Below are 18,919 nucleotides of genomic sequence, written 5' to 3'. Positions count from 1 at the left end.
ACTCGTCCTACGCTTCTTAGCTTTGCTCCTTCGTATATTTTCGCCTTGCCCTCCTTACGTCCTTAACTTTAGCTAAGTACTCTAGGGTCTAGAAGGGCTTCTAGTGCTTCGAGGGCCTTAGTTCTAGTATATGTTCCTCGGCCGCCTACTATATCGTCGTTATCATCTATTCTGCCGTACTATTAAGCACGGCTTCCGTCTCCCCGATACTAGTGTTATTTAGGTACTGTTTAAGCAGATTCCGGATCTCCTCCTAGGGAGCTTTTTTCTAGTTAAGGCGCTTTTCACCCCGGAGCTCCTCTTCTATCCCCGTCGCTATCGTTATCTAGATAGGGATATAGTCTAACCCTACCTCTAGGGTAAGGTTAGGTCTATACTCTACTAGTCTTATTACTACGTCCCTCGATAGAAAGTATAGGTCGATAGTACTCGCGCTTGTTCTTACCTTCTACGTCTCTATACCCTTTACAGTTACGAGCTCTATATCCCTACTTTCCGTGATCTCTAGGAGCTTACCTCCTAGATATACGTAAGGGGGGTGAATTCTAGTCCCTACGTTAGGTAGTAGAGGTTAAAGTCGCCTAGGAGGATATAGTTTATATCCCCTTAGTCGAGTACCTAGTCAAGTCGTACTAGCGTGCCGAGGTCTCTACTCGTTCTTCTCTAAGGAGGAGGGTTATAGACGTTATATATCCGGATAGGTCCTTAACTCGTAGTGATTTAGATAGTCGTAATGTCCCCTTAACTCCCTTCCGGGTACGAGATTACCTTCTAGGCGTCCGTACGTAATACTTTACTAACGTATATATATATCCTTAGGGTATAGCCTATGCCTCCCTTAATAGCTATATAGTACCGTAGGTCGGTATAGGTAGTAGGTCTTCGAGTATATAGGTTTAGCTATAGCTCTTATATCGCTACGATATAATACCTTTAGCCGTCGAGTTCCTAGAGGAAGTAGAGTTAAATCTTGTCCTTACTTTTGTTAACGTTATACTATATAATAGTAAGGTTAGCTTGTATTAGTATTACGGACTAGCTAGGATAAGGTCTATTAGGGTGCTCGTTAGCTATATAGCTCCTTCGTTTGTCGCGCTATCCTATTAGGTTAGTTAGCGTTCGGTTGTTAGGGGGTGCCCGAAGATTCGTATCTATCTAGCTTCATTTGCCGCCCTCTACAGCCCCCTTAGGCGTCCCGGCGGTAGGTAAGTGCTCTACTATATGTTTTGTATCGCTTCGTCTATCCTTTTCCTCTTTACGGCCTCGAATCCTCTATACTAGGAATTACCGAGCGTTAGTATAGAGTACCTCGCCGGAGTTATTACCCTAGCCTAGCGGGCCTTTTCTTGCGCTACTATCCTTATAGGGCATTAGTTCGAGTATACCGGGTGTTTACGGCCGTAGTACGCGTACCTCGATTCCTCCCGTAGGCATTATTTCCCCTAATACGGTCCTACGTAGTATAGGTACTTAGGGGTCTTCTCGGTATACTTTAGCGCGATATAGCCGTATTATTAGTAGTTAAAGCATTAGAGCACTCTATAGCTACTCTTATATATCTCCGTGTCGAGGCGTTTGTATTACTAGAATAGTCCTCCTTCTAGGACCTAGTTCGCTTGTTCCGCGGTAGCTATCTAGACGATTAGAGAGGAGTACGTCTTAGTAGCTTCGACGTTCTTATTTAGCTACGCTACTTTAGTAAAGCGTACTCCCGGTAAGATATTCTAGTTCTATATCTAGAGTAGGGCGAGGTCGTTCTCTACCCTAAAGGCCCTTAGTACCCTATAGGCTATTACCGTAAACTACTAGTAAGAGACCTTTACCGACCTCGCTACCTTAACTATCTAGTCCTTAAGGGTCTTAAGCTTTTGTCGGTCTGTCTCCTATACTATAAAGAGGCGTATTACTCCTCTAGGCTCGATTTTAGCTCCTACTATCTCCTTCTAGCTAATCCTATCTATAAGTTCCTTACTTATTAGGCCCTCTAGCTCTCGCTTCTCCTCCGGGTCCGTAACGTATACCCTAATAGCGTTGTTTGTCCTTTAGGTCCGTAGGTTAGGGGAGCTAGCTACTACGTTTGCCTATATAGGAGTGTACTAGGTAGTAGCTTTCTATATTGTCTACTATATTACTCTCGGGATCTAATGTTCGAGTGCCTTAAGGGCTCCGAGGAGTTAGGCGATCGTATTCTTATACGCCCTAGCTAGGCGCTTATCTGCTTCAAGTATCTCTTAAGCCTCTTTATAGAGGTCCTTCTATATAGAGGTTTAGTTAATCCGGAGGGGAGGCTTACCCTATATTTATAGTCGCGGTTGCTATAGCTATTACTAGTTTAGCTATTATTACTAGCCGTGTTATTACTAGCTTAGTAGTAGTATACTTTGTGTCTGTTTTTAGTAGGCGTAGATTTCCCTTATAAGTTAATTAATACTCGCTAGCTAGGCTTCTAGTCTAGAGTCTATGTCTCTAGTTCGCCTTCTCCTTTTCGAGAGGACTAGCGGGCGGCCGTTTAGATTATAGCGTAAGGTCTTATAAGTGTTCTATATGTTACGCGAGCTATATACGTTAAGGGTATATAGTAGGTTTGTAGTGAATTACTAGTATAGCTTATGATCTAAGTTAGGTAATAGTCTATCTAAGTTTCGGCTAGTCTAGAAGGGGGCTTAGGGCCGTAGCTAAGCTATAGAAACGGGGTGACTAGAACCTCGAAACAGGCTAGCTTTAGAGCTATATATCTCGATAGGCATCCGGTACGGACAGTTACTTTATACGTTCCTAAGTTGCTCTCGATACGCGCTATCAAATGCGCCGAATTTAGTAATAAAGTCTATAGTCGTGTATCGCGGATTATATAGCCGCGTATAAGTCCTTCTTAATAGTATCTCGATATAGTTCTGCCTATAGAGTATCTTTAAGGTATTGGCTTTAAGTAAGCCGTATAGAGTCCTTATCTAGGTTACCTATTACTTAGTATCGAACTAAGCTCCTTAATAGGATAGACGGGGTAGACTTCTAATTCCTAGATATTTTCTACTACGATAGTAAGGGATATAAGTAACCTATACTAATATAGGTTGCTCTTATTTCTATATAAACCCGGGCTTATAACCTGTTAAATAGGTATAGATTAATAGTAGCGGAGTAGAGTAAGAGATTAATCTTTAACTAACTAATAGTACGAGTATATAGTAATATATAAGGAACGAATATATTAATTATATTAGATGTCTATCTAAGCTAAAGGGGAGAGAAGGTATCTCCCTATAAGCTAAGTTATCGTCGATACCTTAGGCTACTAGATCACTTCCTAATTGTTGACCCCCTTTAAGATGCTATATCTTAATAATAAGAGCGCTACTAGCGAGCTTCGTAAAGCTATATCACGGCTACGTAAGCGGCCCGCTTAGACCCGCGCTACCGGCTTACCTAAACAGGCAAAAGACGAGGTCGTGAAGCTCGTAAGCTTTATACTAGCGGAGCCTTATCTAGGCTTACTTCGGATAATAGACTACCCTAAGTACCGCCGTAATAAGCTACGTACGTCGGTAATATTATAGAGCGCCCTAAGCTTTATAAAGCTCGCCTAATACTATACCGTCGCTATATTAGCCGTATCGCCGAGGGTAACTCGAGTAATAGGTACTAACTTTACTCTATAGCTAGTCGTTCTACTATCGGCGTTTACGTCGACACTATAAATTAGTATACTTAGTACCGCTACTAAGGTAAGAATTATAATTAGCTTTAGGGTATATCTATCTGTCTCTACTCTACTCGAATAAACTCTCTTAGCCGCGTATCGTCTTATTAACCTGCTCTTATTATATTATTAACCTACTCGTATTATCTTATTAACCTACTCGTATCGTCTTATTACCCTACTCGTGCCTCTCGTTTATTTACCTCTACTAAATTAACCTACTCGCGCTACTCGTGCCTCTCGTATATTTATCTCTACGATTAACCTACTCGTATTGTCTTGTTACCCTACTCGTGCCTCTCGTATATTCACCTCTACGATTAACCTACTCGCGCTACTCGTACCTCTCGTTTATTTGCCTCTACGATTAATATACTTATAGCTTAGTAGCTCACGATTATTTGCCTTTATAGATAGATAGATAGATGATTCATTTACCCGTTGTGGTGCCCTCCGGCCCATGCGGGTTTATGTCTATATATGTTACTGCATAAGGTAGGAAACCTATTCCTAGGTAAAAACCTCCTCTCCTTCTCTAATAGCTTCCTTGCCATGAGTTCTCAGTTTTCCTTCCATTAGGGTGCACTAGTGTCATGGTGGTTAGCCTCTGACTACCTTGTCTGCAACCCTAGAGTTGTCCCCCTCTTCCTGCTCTCCTCCTCCTTCTTTCTCTCCTCAATCCATCTCTCTGTTTCCCTAGTAAGAGAGAACTGCTCCAAAAATCCTTGGTGGATGATCCACCTTGTAATTCTCTGGAGGTCTCCCTTATTGCTGATCATGGCTTGGAAGTTTCTGTTCCTTGCCCTTGCCCTCCATTCACCTCTCCCTGTACTCCATTCTTTGCAAACCAGAAGTCTATGTTCGACATTCTGGGACAGGTAGCCGCATGGGCAACTCTTGTCTTCGATACCTGGGACTTTTCTCTGATGCAGGTATGCCCTGACTCCGATGTGTTCAGAGCGGATTTGTATTGCTATGCTTGCTTCTGACCTGGTCAGGTCTGAGTACAGTAGGTAGTTGTGGCTACCAAACTGTTGGAGTGCCTTTGGGGTTCCTGGCCTCTGTGGGGTTCTTGTCCATTCAGTCTTCCAGAGGAGTCCTGCCATCCTTTCAGCTAGAGACTGTTGCTTCTTCCCTTGGCTGGCTGCTGATCCTCTCCCTTGAGCCCTTCTGTCCTGTTCCTGCTGGGCTAGGTGCAGCTGTTCTGTTAGTTCTTTGAACTTCTGCAGGTCCTGCTGCTTCTGTGGGGCTGGATTGGGTCTTGCTTGTCTGTGCCTTCTTGTGCACTGGCTCCTGATTTTGTTGACTGCCTTCTGGATTACTAGCTGGGCTGGGTATGCAGACGTCTTTCCTGCATACTGGTATCTCAACCCTTGAAGGTAGAGCTTGGCTGGTGGGGAGCCAGACTCCATTTCGACCACCCTTGTTGGAGTTGACTTGTATGCTCCAAGCACCTTTTTCAGACAGGAGGCTTGGGCTCTGCTGATGGGATCTGCAATTCTCTTTGGGATCTTGTCTTGGGCTGACCAGATCTGGGCTCCATATAGCATGGCTGGCTTCACAATGGCCTTGTACATAACCTTTGCTTTCGCAAATGTGGCTCCCCATGTGGAGGCTGTAAGCCTGTCAATTGATTGCCTGTTGTTGTCTGCTCTTGCCTGTGCTTTCTTGACCTGTGGTCCCCAGCTGAGCTTTGGATCCATCCATATTCCTAGCACCCTTAATTCACTTGAGGGTTCTGTTGTGTGTCCCTGAATAGTGATTGGGGCTTGCATATTGTGTCTGTTTCTGGCTCTACTGAAGTGGATGAGTTGATACTTCTCTGGGGCAAATCTGGCTCCATGTTTCCTGGCCCATTCCTCACATTCCTTGTGTTTCTTCTGCAAGATTCTGCAGTTCTCTTCTGTGCTGTCTGACCAGGCTAGGATGTTTGTGTCATCTACAAACCCTGAGGCTGATGTGTTTCTGGAGTTTAGCTTTGCTGGCAGGTCTGCCATAAAGAGGAGAAACAGGATTGGAGACATTGTTGATCCCTGTGGGATTCCTGTCTCTGTAGGCATGCTGTCAGATTTGTATCTGCCCAGTCTTAGTCTTGTGGTTCTGCCTCTGAGGAAGGACTGGATAAACTGGACTGTCCAGTTAGGGATAGCCTTCTGTTTCAGGATGTGGATCAGCCTCTGGTGTGAGACATTGTCAAAGGCTCCTGATATGTCTAGTGACAAGGAAGGAATCGTATTCAGCAAGCTAGCTACGAGATAAGGTGACAAGTCTTAACCGCGCTTTCCCACTTATCTAGCACCACCGTGTAGCCTCGTTTCGAGAGGTTAGCCCGGAGCAAAAGCTTCCCTCTACGCCCTCCCTCCCTGTTTGCTCCTTAAGCCAATATCCACCTCTATAGGCCTAAGCCCTTTAGTGCTCTCTATTGACCGACATGCGCATCCGTCCTCTCGGGCTGTACAGACAGTGTCAGCCGTCGCTACTAGTGTATACTACGCCCCAGGTTTTGACGCCCTTCGCGTTACCGCAGCCTATCTCTAGAAAGCGGCCGTCTATGCCTCGTAGGTTTGCTCGGGGCACACACTACGCCGGGCAGCGTACTCCTTGCGTTTCCACCTACTAACCAATATGAAGTTCCTTATCACCCTGCCCTCGATCCTCCCCGATCACAGAACTAATCCACTTGTATTGTACGTCTTTTCCCCGTCCTAATAGCCGTCTTTTCCTTGCTCAGGCTATCGTCTTTTCCTCGTCGCAATCTACTATGTCAGACTAGGTGCGTTGTGTAGCGGGACAGGCAGTGCCTTAGGCAAAACCCTCGTTCCTATACCGGGTGTTTAATAGGCCCTTATAGGCTTAGTCGCGTGTCCACCTACCTACCGTATTACCCGCTAGCAAACACTAGATTGTTTCGTAGTCCGCTCGACGCCGTTATATAGTCCGCTCAGTTGTTGTTCTGTAGTCCGCTCGTCTAATGTTCGTCGCTTAGCCCGCTCGGTTTGCGGTCTCCGGAGGTGAAAATTCTGTACTTATACCAGAGGTGTCCTATCGAGCGTATAGGCTACGGTTCCGCGCCCTTCTTACACGTAGAAAGAAGAGGGACTCGCTCCCGACACGAGTACACGCTCGTCGGATGGTTTTCATACCCGTTTTGCTGGTAGTCCTCTGTTCGCCGCGGCTTCGCCTACGCTGCGCGCCCGTCGCGCCCACGACGCTCCAGCGTAAGAATACTTGGCTCTCTCGTAGCTAGACGAGAGGTTCGTAGCCGACACCACGTACAGGTGATTCTCGTCGTCGACCTATTTGCCTTTATAAGGCTATACGTTTCTGGCCTTACCCTAACTTATTTAACGTGCTCTACTAGAATAGGAGAGCAGGTTAAATAGGTTAGGGTGAGAATGCGACGATGTGGTAATAATAGTCCCTATGGCAGTAATATAGATACCGTATAGGTCCCTGTCGGAGTAAGAAATACATAATGGTCCCTGTCGTAGTAATTCTTGACATAATTGTCCCTGTCGAAGTGGTTCACCGACTGTTATGTGTTACGCAGCAGAAGCTTGTAACGTCGCACAGGGTACCAAAGTGGCTATGTGAGACACACGACAGTCAGTGAATAGCGACCAATCTTGTTGACAGTCATGAGAGCAGTCTCAAACAATCATATATGGGCCGCATCGCAGCCCTACTTACTAATTCATCTTGGCTTAAAGTTGTGGTACACATCTCTTGGGTTGTTCGCGGGAGGTCGTCTTCCCAGCCAGAGTAGATGCAGTGAGTAAGCCGTGGCGTACTAAGCTGCAGAAAGACAGTGCTTGTGGTCACTAAACTTCTGAAAGGCAGATCGTTGCTCAAGATACGGCTCTCCAAGACGTCATTCAGCTAGAAGAGCGGCTTGATTAGACATGCAGAAGTGCAGCGATGTCGTTGGGTCTTGCTTGGAAATCAAGCCTGAAGTCAAAAGAGACGCCCTAGTCTGATACGTCTTGAATGTCCAGACCCTGTTGACGAACTGGGACGCCATCCTTCCACATGAGATGCAGTATACCACAGCACTGTATGCCGGCAAATGTGGTCGCTTCAGATATCGTTATCCGTATGGGAGATCAAGAAGACGCAACAAGGGCAAGTAGAGTGAAGAAGAAGCGGCTTACAAATCTTGGTCATCGCTATCTCCTCCTCAGACAATTGGGCCTTGAATTGAGTGTTGCTTTACGTAAATCACCTTCGTGCCTCAGGTATCAATATTTTTAGCCGCAACACCCTCATTCATTCGCTTAGACCCTGACCGCTTACATAAACATCATAATCAGGGTCCAGCGTGCGCCTGAGAAGGAGGTAGGGTCATCGCTCGAAGAGGAATGTTGATCGTCTGTCACATGTCAAGTCCGCTGAACCTCTGGACAATAGTCCACTGCTACCATTTCTCATATGCTCATCCAAGGCAAATCGTGTAACCGTCCGCATTTCCTACCTCTTCTATCGCTCTCCCAAACTGTCCAAGGAATTCCTGATGCCTGAGGCAACAATTAGTGTTAAGGTAGCGTGCAAGGTAAACTCATGGGACGGCAGCAACGTACTCAACATGCATCGGTACCCTTTGCATACTTCAGTACCGATGCCTCGGTCTATACATAATATCTCTGCGGCGATTCTAAGTCATTACGAGGCACCTGCAAACAGATGGCATATTGCTGTCTTCGGAATCAGTACTTCATAGAGAAGAGCAAGCTTACGCCAGTGGAAGCAGCTCGTTCATGGCGATCAAGAACCAAAATGTGGGAGCGCGATGCGGCCTTCGCATTGCTGACAGCCTTGAAGTTCCAACATCAGGGAGCCTGGTGCTTGTCGATGGGCGCTTCGCAATGGCAGGTGCCATCAAGAGAGCGGCAGTTAGCACCATCTGGAACTCCTCGAATCCGTGCATCGACTTCCAGACGATCTGGATGCTGTCTGATTTCCAGCATGAGCGTAGCCGGAGTCTCGACTTCCTTCTTATTGCCTCACTACATTAGCGACGCGACTAACATCCAGCGATGGGTATCTCCGCTATGCAGCAGCTCTATCTCTATCCTGTAAGCACACCCTCAAACAGCAGGTAATACGCCACACGATCCCATGTCCATGATTTCTATTCGGTTCGACGACCACCCGTCGCACCACCCACACCATCATCCTGGCTCGCGCCAACACCACCCATGGTAGTGTCACCATCACCATTAGTGCCAGCGACATTACCATTAGGCATCCTCGGCACGAGAGGCTCGTGCGCCTTCTCCACCATCTCCATCTCCATCCCCTCAGCCGGCTCATCTGGAAGCACAATATCATGCACCGGAGTGGGTGGTCGATCGTCCACAACATCAACCTCCATTTGAGATTTGCCGACGTCGTAACCCAAGTTGTAGTTCGAATGCTGATGATCGTGGATGTCCAGATCGCGATCTCCGTCCACAGAGCCTGCGGCTGCCATGCTGTCGTTAGAGCCTCTTCGCTCGATGGAGGCACGGGGGATGTCGTTGAGATCAGGTCCGGTGAGGTCGCTGTATGCTGGGGGCTTGTTAAGCTCCGCCTTGAACGATTCATTGTCCCGTGTGACGAAGTTTTGTAATGCTTCGGGAAGTCCATCGTCGTCGACTGGTTCGCAAGCATCGTCGCTGGCATAGACGAGGAGTGCAGAGCTGTGTTCGACCTGCACAGCTTGAAGCACTATCTCCTCTGGTGTGAAGACTTCGTTCGAGATCGAGGCGGTAGATCCATTGACGGTGTACTCGATTCGCCACCATTCGTACTCCTGCTCATCGGCTTGCTTTGGCAGTAGCATGTCTGTATCCTCAGTTTCAGTCACCTGTATCGGTGCCATTGCCTTCGGTCGCAGGACGTAAGTGACATTCGGCTTGGTAGCAACACCTCGAAGTGTGTAGCGATGCTTGAGGTCCGTCTCGTGGAGGCCAGGCGGATTCGATGCCGAAAGATCAGTGACGAGCTTCTGAAACTTCTCCTTCTCAACCTTGAGCCGCTCCAGCTTGTCTTCAACACTCGCCATGGCCTGTTGGAGCTGTGCCGCGATGGCCTGGGACTCTTCCGACACCTCGTGCCCCAAGGGAGCGCTGTTCGATTGGTCCGCCTCATCAATGTCCTTGCGATTCTGCCCGGAGAAGTGACCGATGGTATGCTTGAGCATCTGCTTTGCATCCACCCTCTTGCCTGTCGTCGGAAGCACCCAGCTGCTGAGCTTTTGTTCGATCTGCGCAATCTTGTCGACGCGTGCTCTGGCTTGTGCCATCTGCCTTCTCAGCTGTTGTGTCACGTCGATGTTCTCCTTCAGAAACTTGTCAAGGTGAAATTCTTGAGGCACGTCCACGCCCAAATTGCAGCCAGCTTTCTCCTGATTAATCCTCATGACCAGCACGTCGGCCGGAGTTTCGATGTAATTGTTAATGTCCACATCGTTCTTCCAGAGATGACCGCCGATAAGTTCGGAGAGTGGTGTTAAGCCAACCTTGTCGGGGTCGGTGTCCACTTTGAGGTCCACCAATCCTAGGTGTCTGTTGTCCATGCCCTCGGAATCGTCAGTGTTGACGATACTGGTGAATAGCCTCTCAAACGCTGCCTTCATGCTGGCTGTGTCGTACGGACACGACACACCATCTTCTATGCACTGAAGCGCGGCAGTACGCCAGCTGTTCAGAAGCAGCTCAAGAAGCGATCCTGCACTGAACCCCTGATTATCCTTGATGGCCTCGGTCTGGGTCAGAGCTCCAATGGTAGCGTATGCGCGATCGCTGCTGTCCAAAAACGCCATCAGTCGCTGCATCTCCATCACAAGCTCGTTGTGCCTATCGTCCTCTGGTTGAGCTGGTGCCTGATCTGCGGTGCTCACAATCTTGGGCATTGCAATCGGATGTCCATGCCACCATTCCTGATCAAAGCCATAGTCGTCCTTCTCGTACTGATTCATGAGCAAGCAAGTCCTGGCCTGAGGTATCGCATGGCAGATAGTGAGCAGGTTGGGCGTGTAGTCTCCATCCGGTAAGTGCTTCAGAAAGTGCGGCTTGCCTTCTTGATGTATCCTGTCGGCTAAAGGGACGTCTGGAACCACTTCTTGCTGGAAGGGTACGAGCGCCCACTGAGCGTTCTCGTATTCTGCCTGTGTTGCTGGACCAAAGCTCTGTTTCTCTGTGCCATTCTGATTGATGGTGCCAGTCTCTTGCTGCCAGGTAGCATCTATGCCAGCCTCCTGCCTCGACGCTGCAATCGCTGCTTCCAGTTCTCGATCCTCGTCGCTTTTCGTCTTTGGCCTGGTGCTCGCTACTGACGGCGCGGGCGACGGTCCTCTCGTGGGATTGGTGCTGCTTCCGAGCGGCTGGAGGTTCTGGTTTCCTTCTGTAGTAAACCAAATCGATCAGCATTCCCAGCTCATACCAGTCTTCACACTCCTCTTCCTCTGTCCACCCACCACCCAGCAACCTCGCTCCACCCCGCCCAGTCACCAACTCACCTCGATCTGTGTTGAACAATGTGTCATCCCATCCGTTGTCCTTTTGATATTGCGAAAAGTCCGCTCCATCAAGGATAGAATTGACAGCCTTGGACGTATCGTTGTTGGTAACCTATCCCCGTTGGTGCCTGTCAGTCACTCAGCACCTTCTTCACGACATCCTCCAGTATGATATGCTTACACTCAACCACTTCCTCGCATTTCCCACGGAGGTCATCGTGAACATGACCACCTCATCGACAGCCTCTTGCGTCGGTTCGACAGACATGATTGCTTCCCTCTGCGACTGCGGGCGGTTGGGCTGGTTGGGTAGTGATGATGTGTAGTTGGTGGAGTTCATCGGCGCAGTAAGGAACGAGTCTGGTGGAAGATGATCGATATCAATGGGTGCCAAATGCACCTGCCGCCTGCGTTTGGTATTCTTGCTGCCGTAAGTAATGGTTCTCTTCTCTCCCAGACCCATCGTGGAGCTCCGGTGCGGGCTTGCAGCTTTCGTGAACCTTACATGTAGCGCGTCGCGCTGACGTAACGCGAGAGCAAACGCCGACGGTGATGTGTCAGGCAGTGATGTGCAGAGTGGCAGGTACAGACGGTGGGAGTGAGGTGGAAACAGTCATGCTCAGATTAGGCAAGCACTCGTCACATGCAAGCTAGAGCTCCATTTGCTCGCACATACATTCCCATTGCTTGAAAGAACTGCCTGTCGGGTACTATGCTCTGCGCGCATCACTTCCCCTATGCACGCCCGATCCCGCATGCATTGAGTAGCAAGCCAGCCGCCCATCTATGGACCCATGCCAATAGCGATACCACGAACCATCCCAAACTCCACGCTGAAAGCAATACATCAAAGCCACCCTTCCGTAAACGCCGCCCAAATGCTATCGTAACGCATCATCATGTAGTGTTCCCTTGCAACAGCACTCGAACGCTGCTGCCGTCCTCTACTCGTCATCTTCTTCCTGATCCGTGCCCTCGTCGTCGTCGAACATCTCCTCGTCGTCGTCGCTGTTGTCAAAGTCGTCTTCTGCCTCGCTATCGCTCCAGCTGAACTCCTCGACCTTCTCCTCCTTCTTGAAAGCACTTTCGTGTGTTGGCATCTCGAACCCGGCCGGAATGTCTGCCTTGCTTGTCTCGCGATCTTCCGTAACACGTCTCTTGTAACCGTCCAGATCGTTCCTCAGCTGCACACCTGCGTCGACGTTGGCTGGCGAGCTGCACTCTGCGTCATCGAGAAGTGAGAGGACCGAGATCAGCACACTCTCCACCCGTTGCACAGGACTCCACCGCTCGCCAGCTGACTCCCCACTCATGATGTCCTCGCCGGGCTGGTGAAGGATCGAGATGCAGAGACGTCCGTCGGGGTAGACGTTGGGATGCCACAGTGGTCGCTCGAACTTGAAGGTCGGGGGAGCGTATGGGTATTGGCTGGGAAAGGTCATCTTGGCCTTGTAGTAGCCGCCGTAGTAGAGAGAGTCGGGATTGAGGACGACGAGAGACACGCTCCACTCGAAGATGTTCTCGTTGATGAGGGAGATGTTAGTCCAGGTTTCTTTCGAGAGTGCCTTGTACTCGTTCATGAGGATCTTCTCCGCCATCTTGACTGCGGGGGGTGCGGTATGAGTCGGGAGGTAGTGTTAGCGGCCGTGGATGTCTGATAGAGTGGCTGCAGTGGTCGTGGGTGATTCAGGCAGTGGTTTGAGGACTAGTGGTCGGTGTAGGTCGAAGAGTAGGTGTTAGATGTAAGAGAGATTGTCGGAGTTCAGGAGGGAGGACGAGTGGTATTAAGGTTGAGCACCGGATCCGGCAGTGTGGTGTGAGACCTGAGCGGGCGTTGTGTGCGGGCGGGGATGTCCCACTTCACTTGTGGTCGGCGACTGAGTGAATGAGGGTCGGTTCGAGAGCCTGTCACGCTCCACACTGACCAAACCGCCCAAAACAACTGATGGGATTATGTTCATTTCTGAAGGTGTTGTTCTATCTCTCTATTCACATCCACACCACCTTGTTCTTCGTTCTGCTGCGTCTATAGTCACAATGTGTATCTACTGCGTTCTTCTGACCCCTGCTGAATATGATATTCTCCAATCTCTCTGGCACTGAGTCGCATAGGGCGTTGATCCAGTCCATATTCTCCTCCCTTATCTGTTGCCATCGTTCTTGACACAGCTCAGCCACTATCTCATCAGACCAGTGAGGTCGTTGTCGTACGTACTGCTTCAGAGGGCTCCACACGTTCTCAACGGGTGCGAAGTCTGGTGATCTGGCGTGGTTGAAGAAGTAACGATATGGGCCTTCAGTCCTTGACAGCCCCATTGACTGCTTCATTCGCTCCACCTTGTTGTTGTTCTAAGCAACCCCATGGCCACTGTCATTATCCTCCTCAAGCGCAAATAGAATACGGTCGTCAGAGCCAGGGTGATAGTAGTAGTGTGTGTCTGGATACACATCCTCAACCCAGTCCTTCACAACGGGCAATATCTGGCTGCAGTAGATGTCTTGATTCATCTTGCCCTTGCTGTTCGAGGGAACCTCATATTGAATCAATGGGGACATGTTGTTGTACCATATGGCTCCCCATAGATGGACACGCTTCTGATTCTTATCCATGTCGTCGTAGGTCTCTCTCACTTGGATACAATCAGGCTTGCGTCTCTCTGCGTTGCCACGCTTTCGAATGATATAGGCCTTGCCTTCAGGGCCCCATCCAAAGTGGACCTCATCACTCCATCTCACATGCCTCCAGTCTTCCGGTCTTGGATAAGTCATAAGCATGCGAAGAGCCCATCGCACCCTTGAGCGTGCCAGTGAGGTGGATTTCCATTCCTTGCTCTCAGCAATGTAGGTTGAATAGCCTCTGTTCCTCATATTCCTTCGCAGTGTCTCAGCTGAGCAAGAATCAATGTCAGCTCTCTAGAGCAGATTGCCCCATGACACATGATGGCCTTCATAGTGGTAGTTCTCAAGCAGCCGTTCACACCGGTCCAAGTCCTCCTTGGATAAGAGCTGATCTGGTCCGGAAGGTGGAGGTTCTGGAAGGTGATATAGCTGTCTTGAGCCTGCAGTGTCCAGAGCATTGCGCACCTGATGCCTTGTGGGTGCGAAGAGCGGCTTGAAGGTCTTAACAAGGTCTCTTTGCGAGCACTTGATGCCCTCAAGTCTGCAGTAGTGATAGGCTCCTACTATCTGATTCTTTTGAGGTGTTGAAAGGTGTTTGGTCATCTTGCAGTAGCTTCTCCAATCCAAGAAACAGGTGAAAAGTTTGCGACGGTAGCATGCGACAACAACACCACATATAGCCAATCCAAGCACGACAATTTGTTCAGTGATGTATCCAGATACGTATATAAATTTGCTGGTTGCAATGGGCCTGATATTGGATAAAGAAAACACGATTGAAGATGTGGTGTTGTTTTTTGGTGGAGGTGGGCGCTTTGGTCCGTATGACGCGTGCCTGTGAATGTGGTGTCGTCGAGTATGTGTAAGATGTCGTGCCCGACAGGCAGAGTGAGCGAAGAGAAGAAGAGCAAGAGGTGACCTGGATGGTGACTTAGGATGTCATGCGGCTGCGCCGCCTCGGCGGTATCCCTGGAATGTGTGACATGCTCACCGAACAATGTCCGCTCGTGCCTTCGACATAACACAATTGACATGTGATCAATGAACAATCCATCAAACACCTGATACGATCGTGTGGAATTGGATCGATGCCACTAGCAAGCAAAAGCCGAGTTGACAATAGCATGAAGAGATAGAGCAGCGACCGCCGCCCAGCCACGATGGACATCTTCCAGAGCGTCCAAGGCTACATCACGAAGCTCGTGTCGCAAGGCGAGGGTGCAGGTGCTAGCAATGGCGCGGCGAAGATGAAGATATTGTTGCTGGACAAGGACACTGTATGCGGCATGATGAGAGAAGGGTGTCGAGGGCAGCAAGCTTACACCCAACCAGGTACCGATCGTATCGTCCGCGACAACACAATCCGCGCTCCTCAACCACTCCGTATACCTCACCAACCGCCTCGATGACCAGAATCGCGAGAAGATGCGCCATCTACGGTGCTTGTGCTTCCTTCGACCTTCACCCGACAGCGTACAATTCCTCATCGACGAGTTCCGGGAACCAAAGTATGGAGAATACCACATATGTATGTTGGAAAGCGTAGCAAGAGTAGAGTGGACGACTTCTGACTGACACAGATTTCAGCAACATCATAAAGAAATCTGCGTTGGAACGACTAGCTGAAGCTGACGACCATGAAGTCGTCAAGTCCATCATGGAGTACTTTGCGGACTTTCTGGTCATCAACCCAGATCTCTGCTCGATACCTCTGTCCACCCGAATCTTCTCGTCCTCGCCCGAACTTTGGAACCAGGACAGTTTGGCGAGAACGACGGAGGGTGTGCTGGCAATGCTTCTAGCATTAAAGAAGAAGCCTCTCATCCGGTACGAGAAGAACAGCTTGCTGTGCAAGAAACTCGCAACAGAATTGCGATACGCCATGACACAGGAAGATCAGCTTTTCGATTTCAGAAAGTCGGATACACCTCCGATACTGCTACTGATAGACAGACGAGAGGATCCAGTCACACCATTGCTAACACAGTGGACGTATCAAGCGATGGTGCACGAGTTGCTCGGCATCGAAAATGGCAGGGTCAATCTCAGTGATGTACCTGATGTTCGGCCTGAGTTCAAGGTATGCGTGATATCACTATGTTCGGCATTGCGTGCTAAGAACTGTTTCAGGACATCGTGCTTTCACAAGACCAGGACCCGTTCTTTGCGAAGAACATGTACCTGAACTTCGGAGACCTTGGCCAGAACGCGAAGGAGTACGTCGAGCAGTTTGCATCGAAACAAGCATCTGGCCAGAAGCTAGACAGCATCGAAGACATGAAGCGCTTCGTCGAGGAGTATCCAGAGTTCCGTCGACTGTCTGGGAACGTCACGAAGCACGTTACGCTGGTCACAGAGCTCAGCAGACGGGTGGGCACAGACAGCCTACTCGATGTCAGCGAGCTGGAACAGAGTCTGGCGTGCAACGACAACCACACAACAGATGTGAAGACACTACAGAAACTCATACAGGACCCCAAGATACCGCCAAGCAACAAGCTGCGACTGGTCGCGATATATGCTCTGAGATACTCGGGTCACAATAACAATAACACACCTGCACTTCTGGACCTGCTAGCAGTCGCCGGCAATATCAGCCGGCATCGCATCAACCTGATACCCAAGCTTCTGACGTACGCTCATTCCCTGCAGTCGATACCAGGTTCCGGTGCCATTCCAGATCTCTTCCAACCAGGAAACATCTTCTCGGAAGCACGGTCCCGCTTCAATCGTGGTCTACGTGGTGTAGAGAATGTGTACACGCAACACTCGCCCCGACTTGGGAACACGCTTCAAGATCTCATCAAGGGTCGACTGAACATGAACAACTATCCTTTCGTGGAAGGTGGAGGTCAGACGAGGGACAAGCCGCAGGACATCATCGTCTTCATCGTGGGCGGTACGACCTACGAAGAAGCCAAGATGGTTGCCCAGGTCAACGCCAGCAGTCCGGGCATCAGGGTTGTACTTGGCGGCACCGGTGTCCACAATAGTGCATCCTTCTTAGATGAGGTGGAGGAAGCTGTGGATGCGTGGCCTGAGCCGAAAGCGGATACAGCTGCTGGTCGGCTGAGGAGAGAAGTTGGTCGGTCGTAGGCTCAGATGGAGACAATGAGACAGGGGCACACGAAGTCATGAGGAGTGCCGACAGCTTTGCTGCAAGAAGAGTCCGTATGGCTGCAGCAAACAGCAGGCCGACATTGAGATTGCTCCCAATGCCATGGAACGACTCAACTGCCGATGCAGGAACAAGAATTTCATGTTGACGAACCGCCGGCGAGCCCGGTCTCTCTCGATACCCATATGCGCTCACACAATGCAGGATGCAGGAGGCATTCTCCCATTGTGCATTGCATACGGTACCAGCAAAAGGTGCAGCGATGCTCTGCAAGAGCAACCACCTCCCCAGCCACATTTCTCTCGAGACTGTCTGCGCCCATCTTCCGACACAAGAAGCGCTCATGACGTTGTTACAGATGCCCTCAAACAACATTGAAGCTTACTTAGAAACACAGCAAGACAATGCTCAAGAACAGCACACATCACCTGTCAATTGTGCTTTTCATTTCTGGATGGAACCGCCAGCGCGCGCGTTTTCAGGCGTTGCAGGGTCTCGGCTGCTGCGATCCGAATGGCTACCACTAACGGCGTGCATGATGGCGCATCTTCATGCATTAAGTCACGAACACCTCGAATCTCTGCTCCCTCTTCCGCCCATGCTGGGTTGACTTGTCGTCCCAGCTACCACCATCTCTACCACGATCTAGTTCATGTCGGCTACGCACTGCATGCAGATGAGACGCACCAAATACTGGAAGCTCGAGAGACCGCTCGCAGTGTAAGCTCAAACATGTCACTGTGTACAGGCACGAGAGTCAGTTTTAGCAGAGTCAACGTGGACGTCGGTCGCAAGAGCAAGATATGGCCCTTTCTCAACGGCACTGTATGGACGTGTTCTACAGTAGCGAGATGCGGAGAAGCACATGCCCAAAACAGTCGTCCTGATGCTGTGAGCTCAAGCTTTGTCTCAGGTGATGACCCACTGCGAACGACTAGTCACTCCGTCAGCAAAGGTAGACTTCATCTACACTCAAACTCAATCCTCGAGCTTTGAGGACAACGCCAGTGCACCAGCCAAGCTATGAATACTTCTGCCCCTGGAATTGATCTTACAAAATGCCATCACAAGTCGACATCGTTCAATCTCAAGCACATTCCTCACAGCAGACACGAAAAGATTGTTGACCTTTACCTTCAGTCAAGCACACATCGCCATGGCTCCACGAAACCTCCTCGATCTCCCTGCAGAACTTCGCAACAACATCTACACGCACCTCTTCTCGAACGAGTGGTTATACATCGACCCATGCGTTTATACATCTGCTCCGAGGACTTGCACCTGCGACCAGCGTCATGGTACATCGATTCTACAGACTTGCAGGCAGCTACGCCGTGAAGCAATGGCAGTCTACTTTGCCAACGTCAAAGTGTCGTTCGACGTATGCAGATCTATACCGCCTCTTGGCCTGATCAACTGGCTGGATGATATTGGGGAAGAAAACAGCAAGCTGATACGGCGTTACCGGATGCGATGGAACAATTATGTCGATATCAGTTTGGATCTGGGACGGTATGCGATGGGTCCGTCGAAGCCTCCGGTCCTTAATCCTCGCAGTGGAAACCATCCATCGATCAGCAACCTTAAGTCAACCGATACTAAATCACCCTACTTCCTATATCGTGACCCTCAAGATAAAGCACAACCATCAACAAACCCAACGAGAAGCATCCGCACAGGTGAGAAGCACTGCATCACAGTCCAAGGCACGCCAGTCTATGGCCCTGAGTACTGGGACAGGATGGGGACGGCGGACTTCTCGAATACCATTACTTGGGTGTTGTCGCAACGCATGGAGGAAGTGTTGAAGGACAGGAGTGGGCTTTATCTTACCAAGCAAGATTTGGTTGAGTTCGTGATCGATGCGGACCAACATGGGTCTGGGCTGAGGTGGTTGTGGTTTTGGTGAATAGCTGAGATCGTTGGTCTACAACATGATATTCGGTGTACGATATTCACTTGTCGGTAGTGAATTTAATGGTGT

The 18,919-nt window shown here is 49.6% G+C and overlaps 4 protein-coding genes across 4 annotated transcripts; 2 read left to right on the top strand and 2 right to left on the bottom strand.

Annotated features, from left to right (window-relative positions):
• Nucleotides 1-8,828: 8,828 nt before the first annotated feature.
• On the bottom strand, nt 8,829-11,661 carry CLAFUR5_07348 (uncharacterized protein; the record flags this gene model as incomplete). The annotated part of the gene is made up of 3 exons (XM_047906496.1): nt 8,829-11,083; nt 11,199-11,310; nt 11,380-11,661. The coding sequence occupies 3 exons, from the start codon at nt 11,659-11,661 to the stop codon at nt 8,829-8,831; spliced, it is 2,649 nt and encodes an 882-aa protein (XP_047763799.1).
• Nucleotides 11,662-12,142: 481 nt separating this feature from the next.
• CLAFUR5_07347 (Ubiquitin-conjugating enzyme E2) lies at nt 12,143-12,796 on the bottom strand (the record flags this gene model as incomplete). The annotated part of the gene is made up of 1 exon (XM_047906495.1): nt 12,143-12,796. One exon carries the CDS (start codon nt 12,794-12,796, stop codon nt 12,143-12,145), a length of 654 nt encoding a protein of 217 aa, XP_047763804.1.
• A 2,181-nt stretch (nt 12,797-14,977) lies between these two features.
• CLAFUR5_07346 (Vacuolar protein sorting-associated protein 45) lies at nt 14,978-16,913 on the top strand (the record flags this gene model as incomplete). Its single annotated transcript, XM_047906494.1, has 4 exons — nt 14,978-15,094; nt 15,150-15,345; nt 15,398-15,897; nt 15,948-16,913. 4 exons carry the CDS (start codon nt 14,978-14,980, stop codon nt 16,911-16,913), a joined length of 1,779 nt encoding a protein of 592 aa, XP_047763803.1.
• A 1,178-nt stretch (nt 16,914-18,091) lies between these two features.
• On the top strand, nt 18,092-18,844 carry CLAFUR5_20233 (uncharacterized protein; the record flags this gene model as incomplete). The annotated part of the gene is made up of 1 exon (XM_059463069.1): nt 18,092-18,844. The coding sequence occupies one exon, from the start codon at nt 18,092-18,094 to the stop codon at nt 18,842-18,844; it is 753 nt and encodes a 250-aa protein (XP_059319043.1).
• Between the last annotated feature and the right edge of the window lie 75 nt (nt 18,845-18,919).

This window comes from Fulvia fulva, chromosome 6, assembly GCF_020509005.1.
Source record: "Fulvia fulva chromosome 6, complete sequence".
In the NCBI taxonomy this organism is placed as follows: domain Eukaryota; kingdom Fungi; phylum Ascomycota; class Dothideomycetes; order Mycosphaerellales; family Mycosphaerellaceae; genus Fulvia; species Fulvia fulva.
Note: the sequence above shows the minus strand (reverse complement) of the source record. Positions and strands in the feature narration are given on the sequence as shown.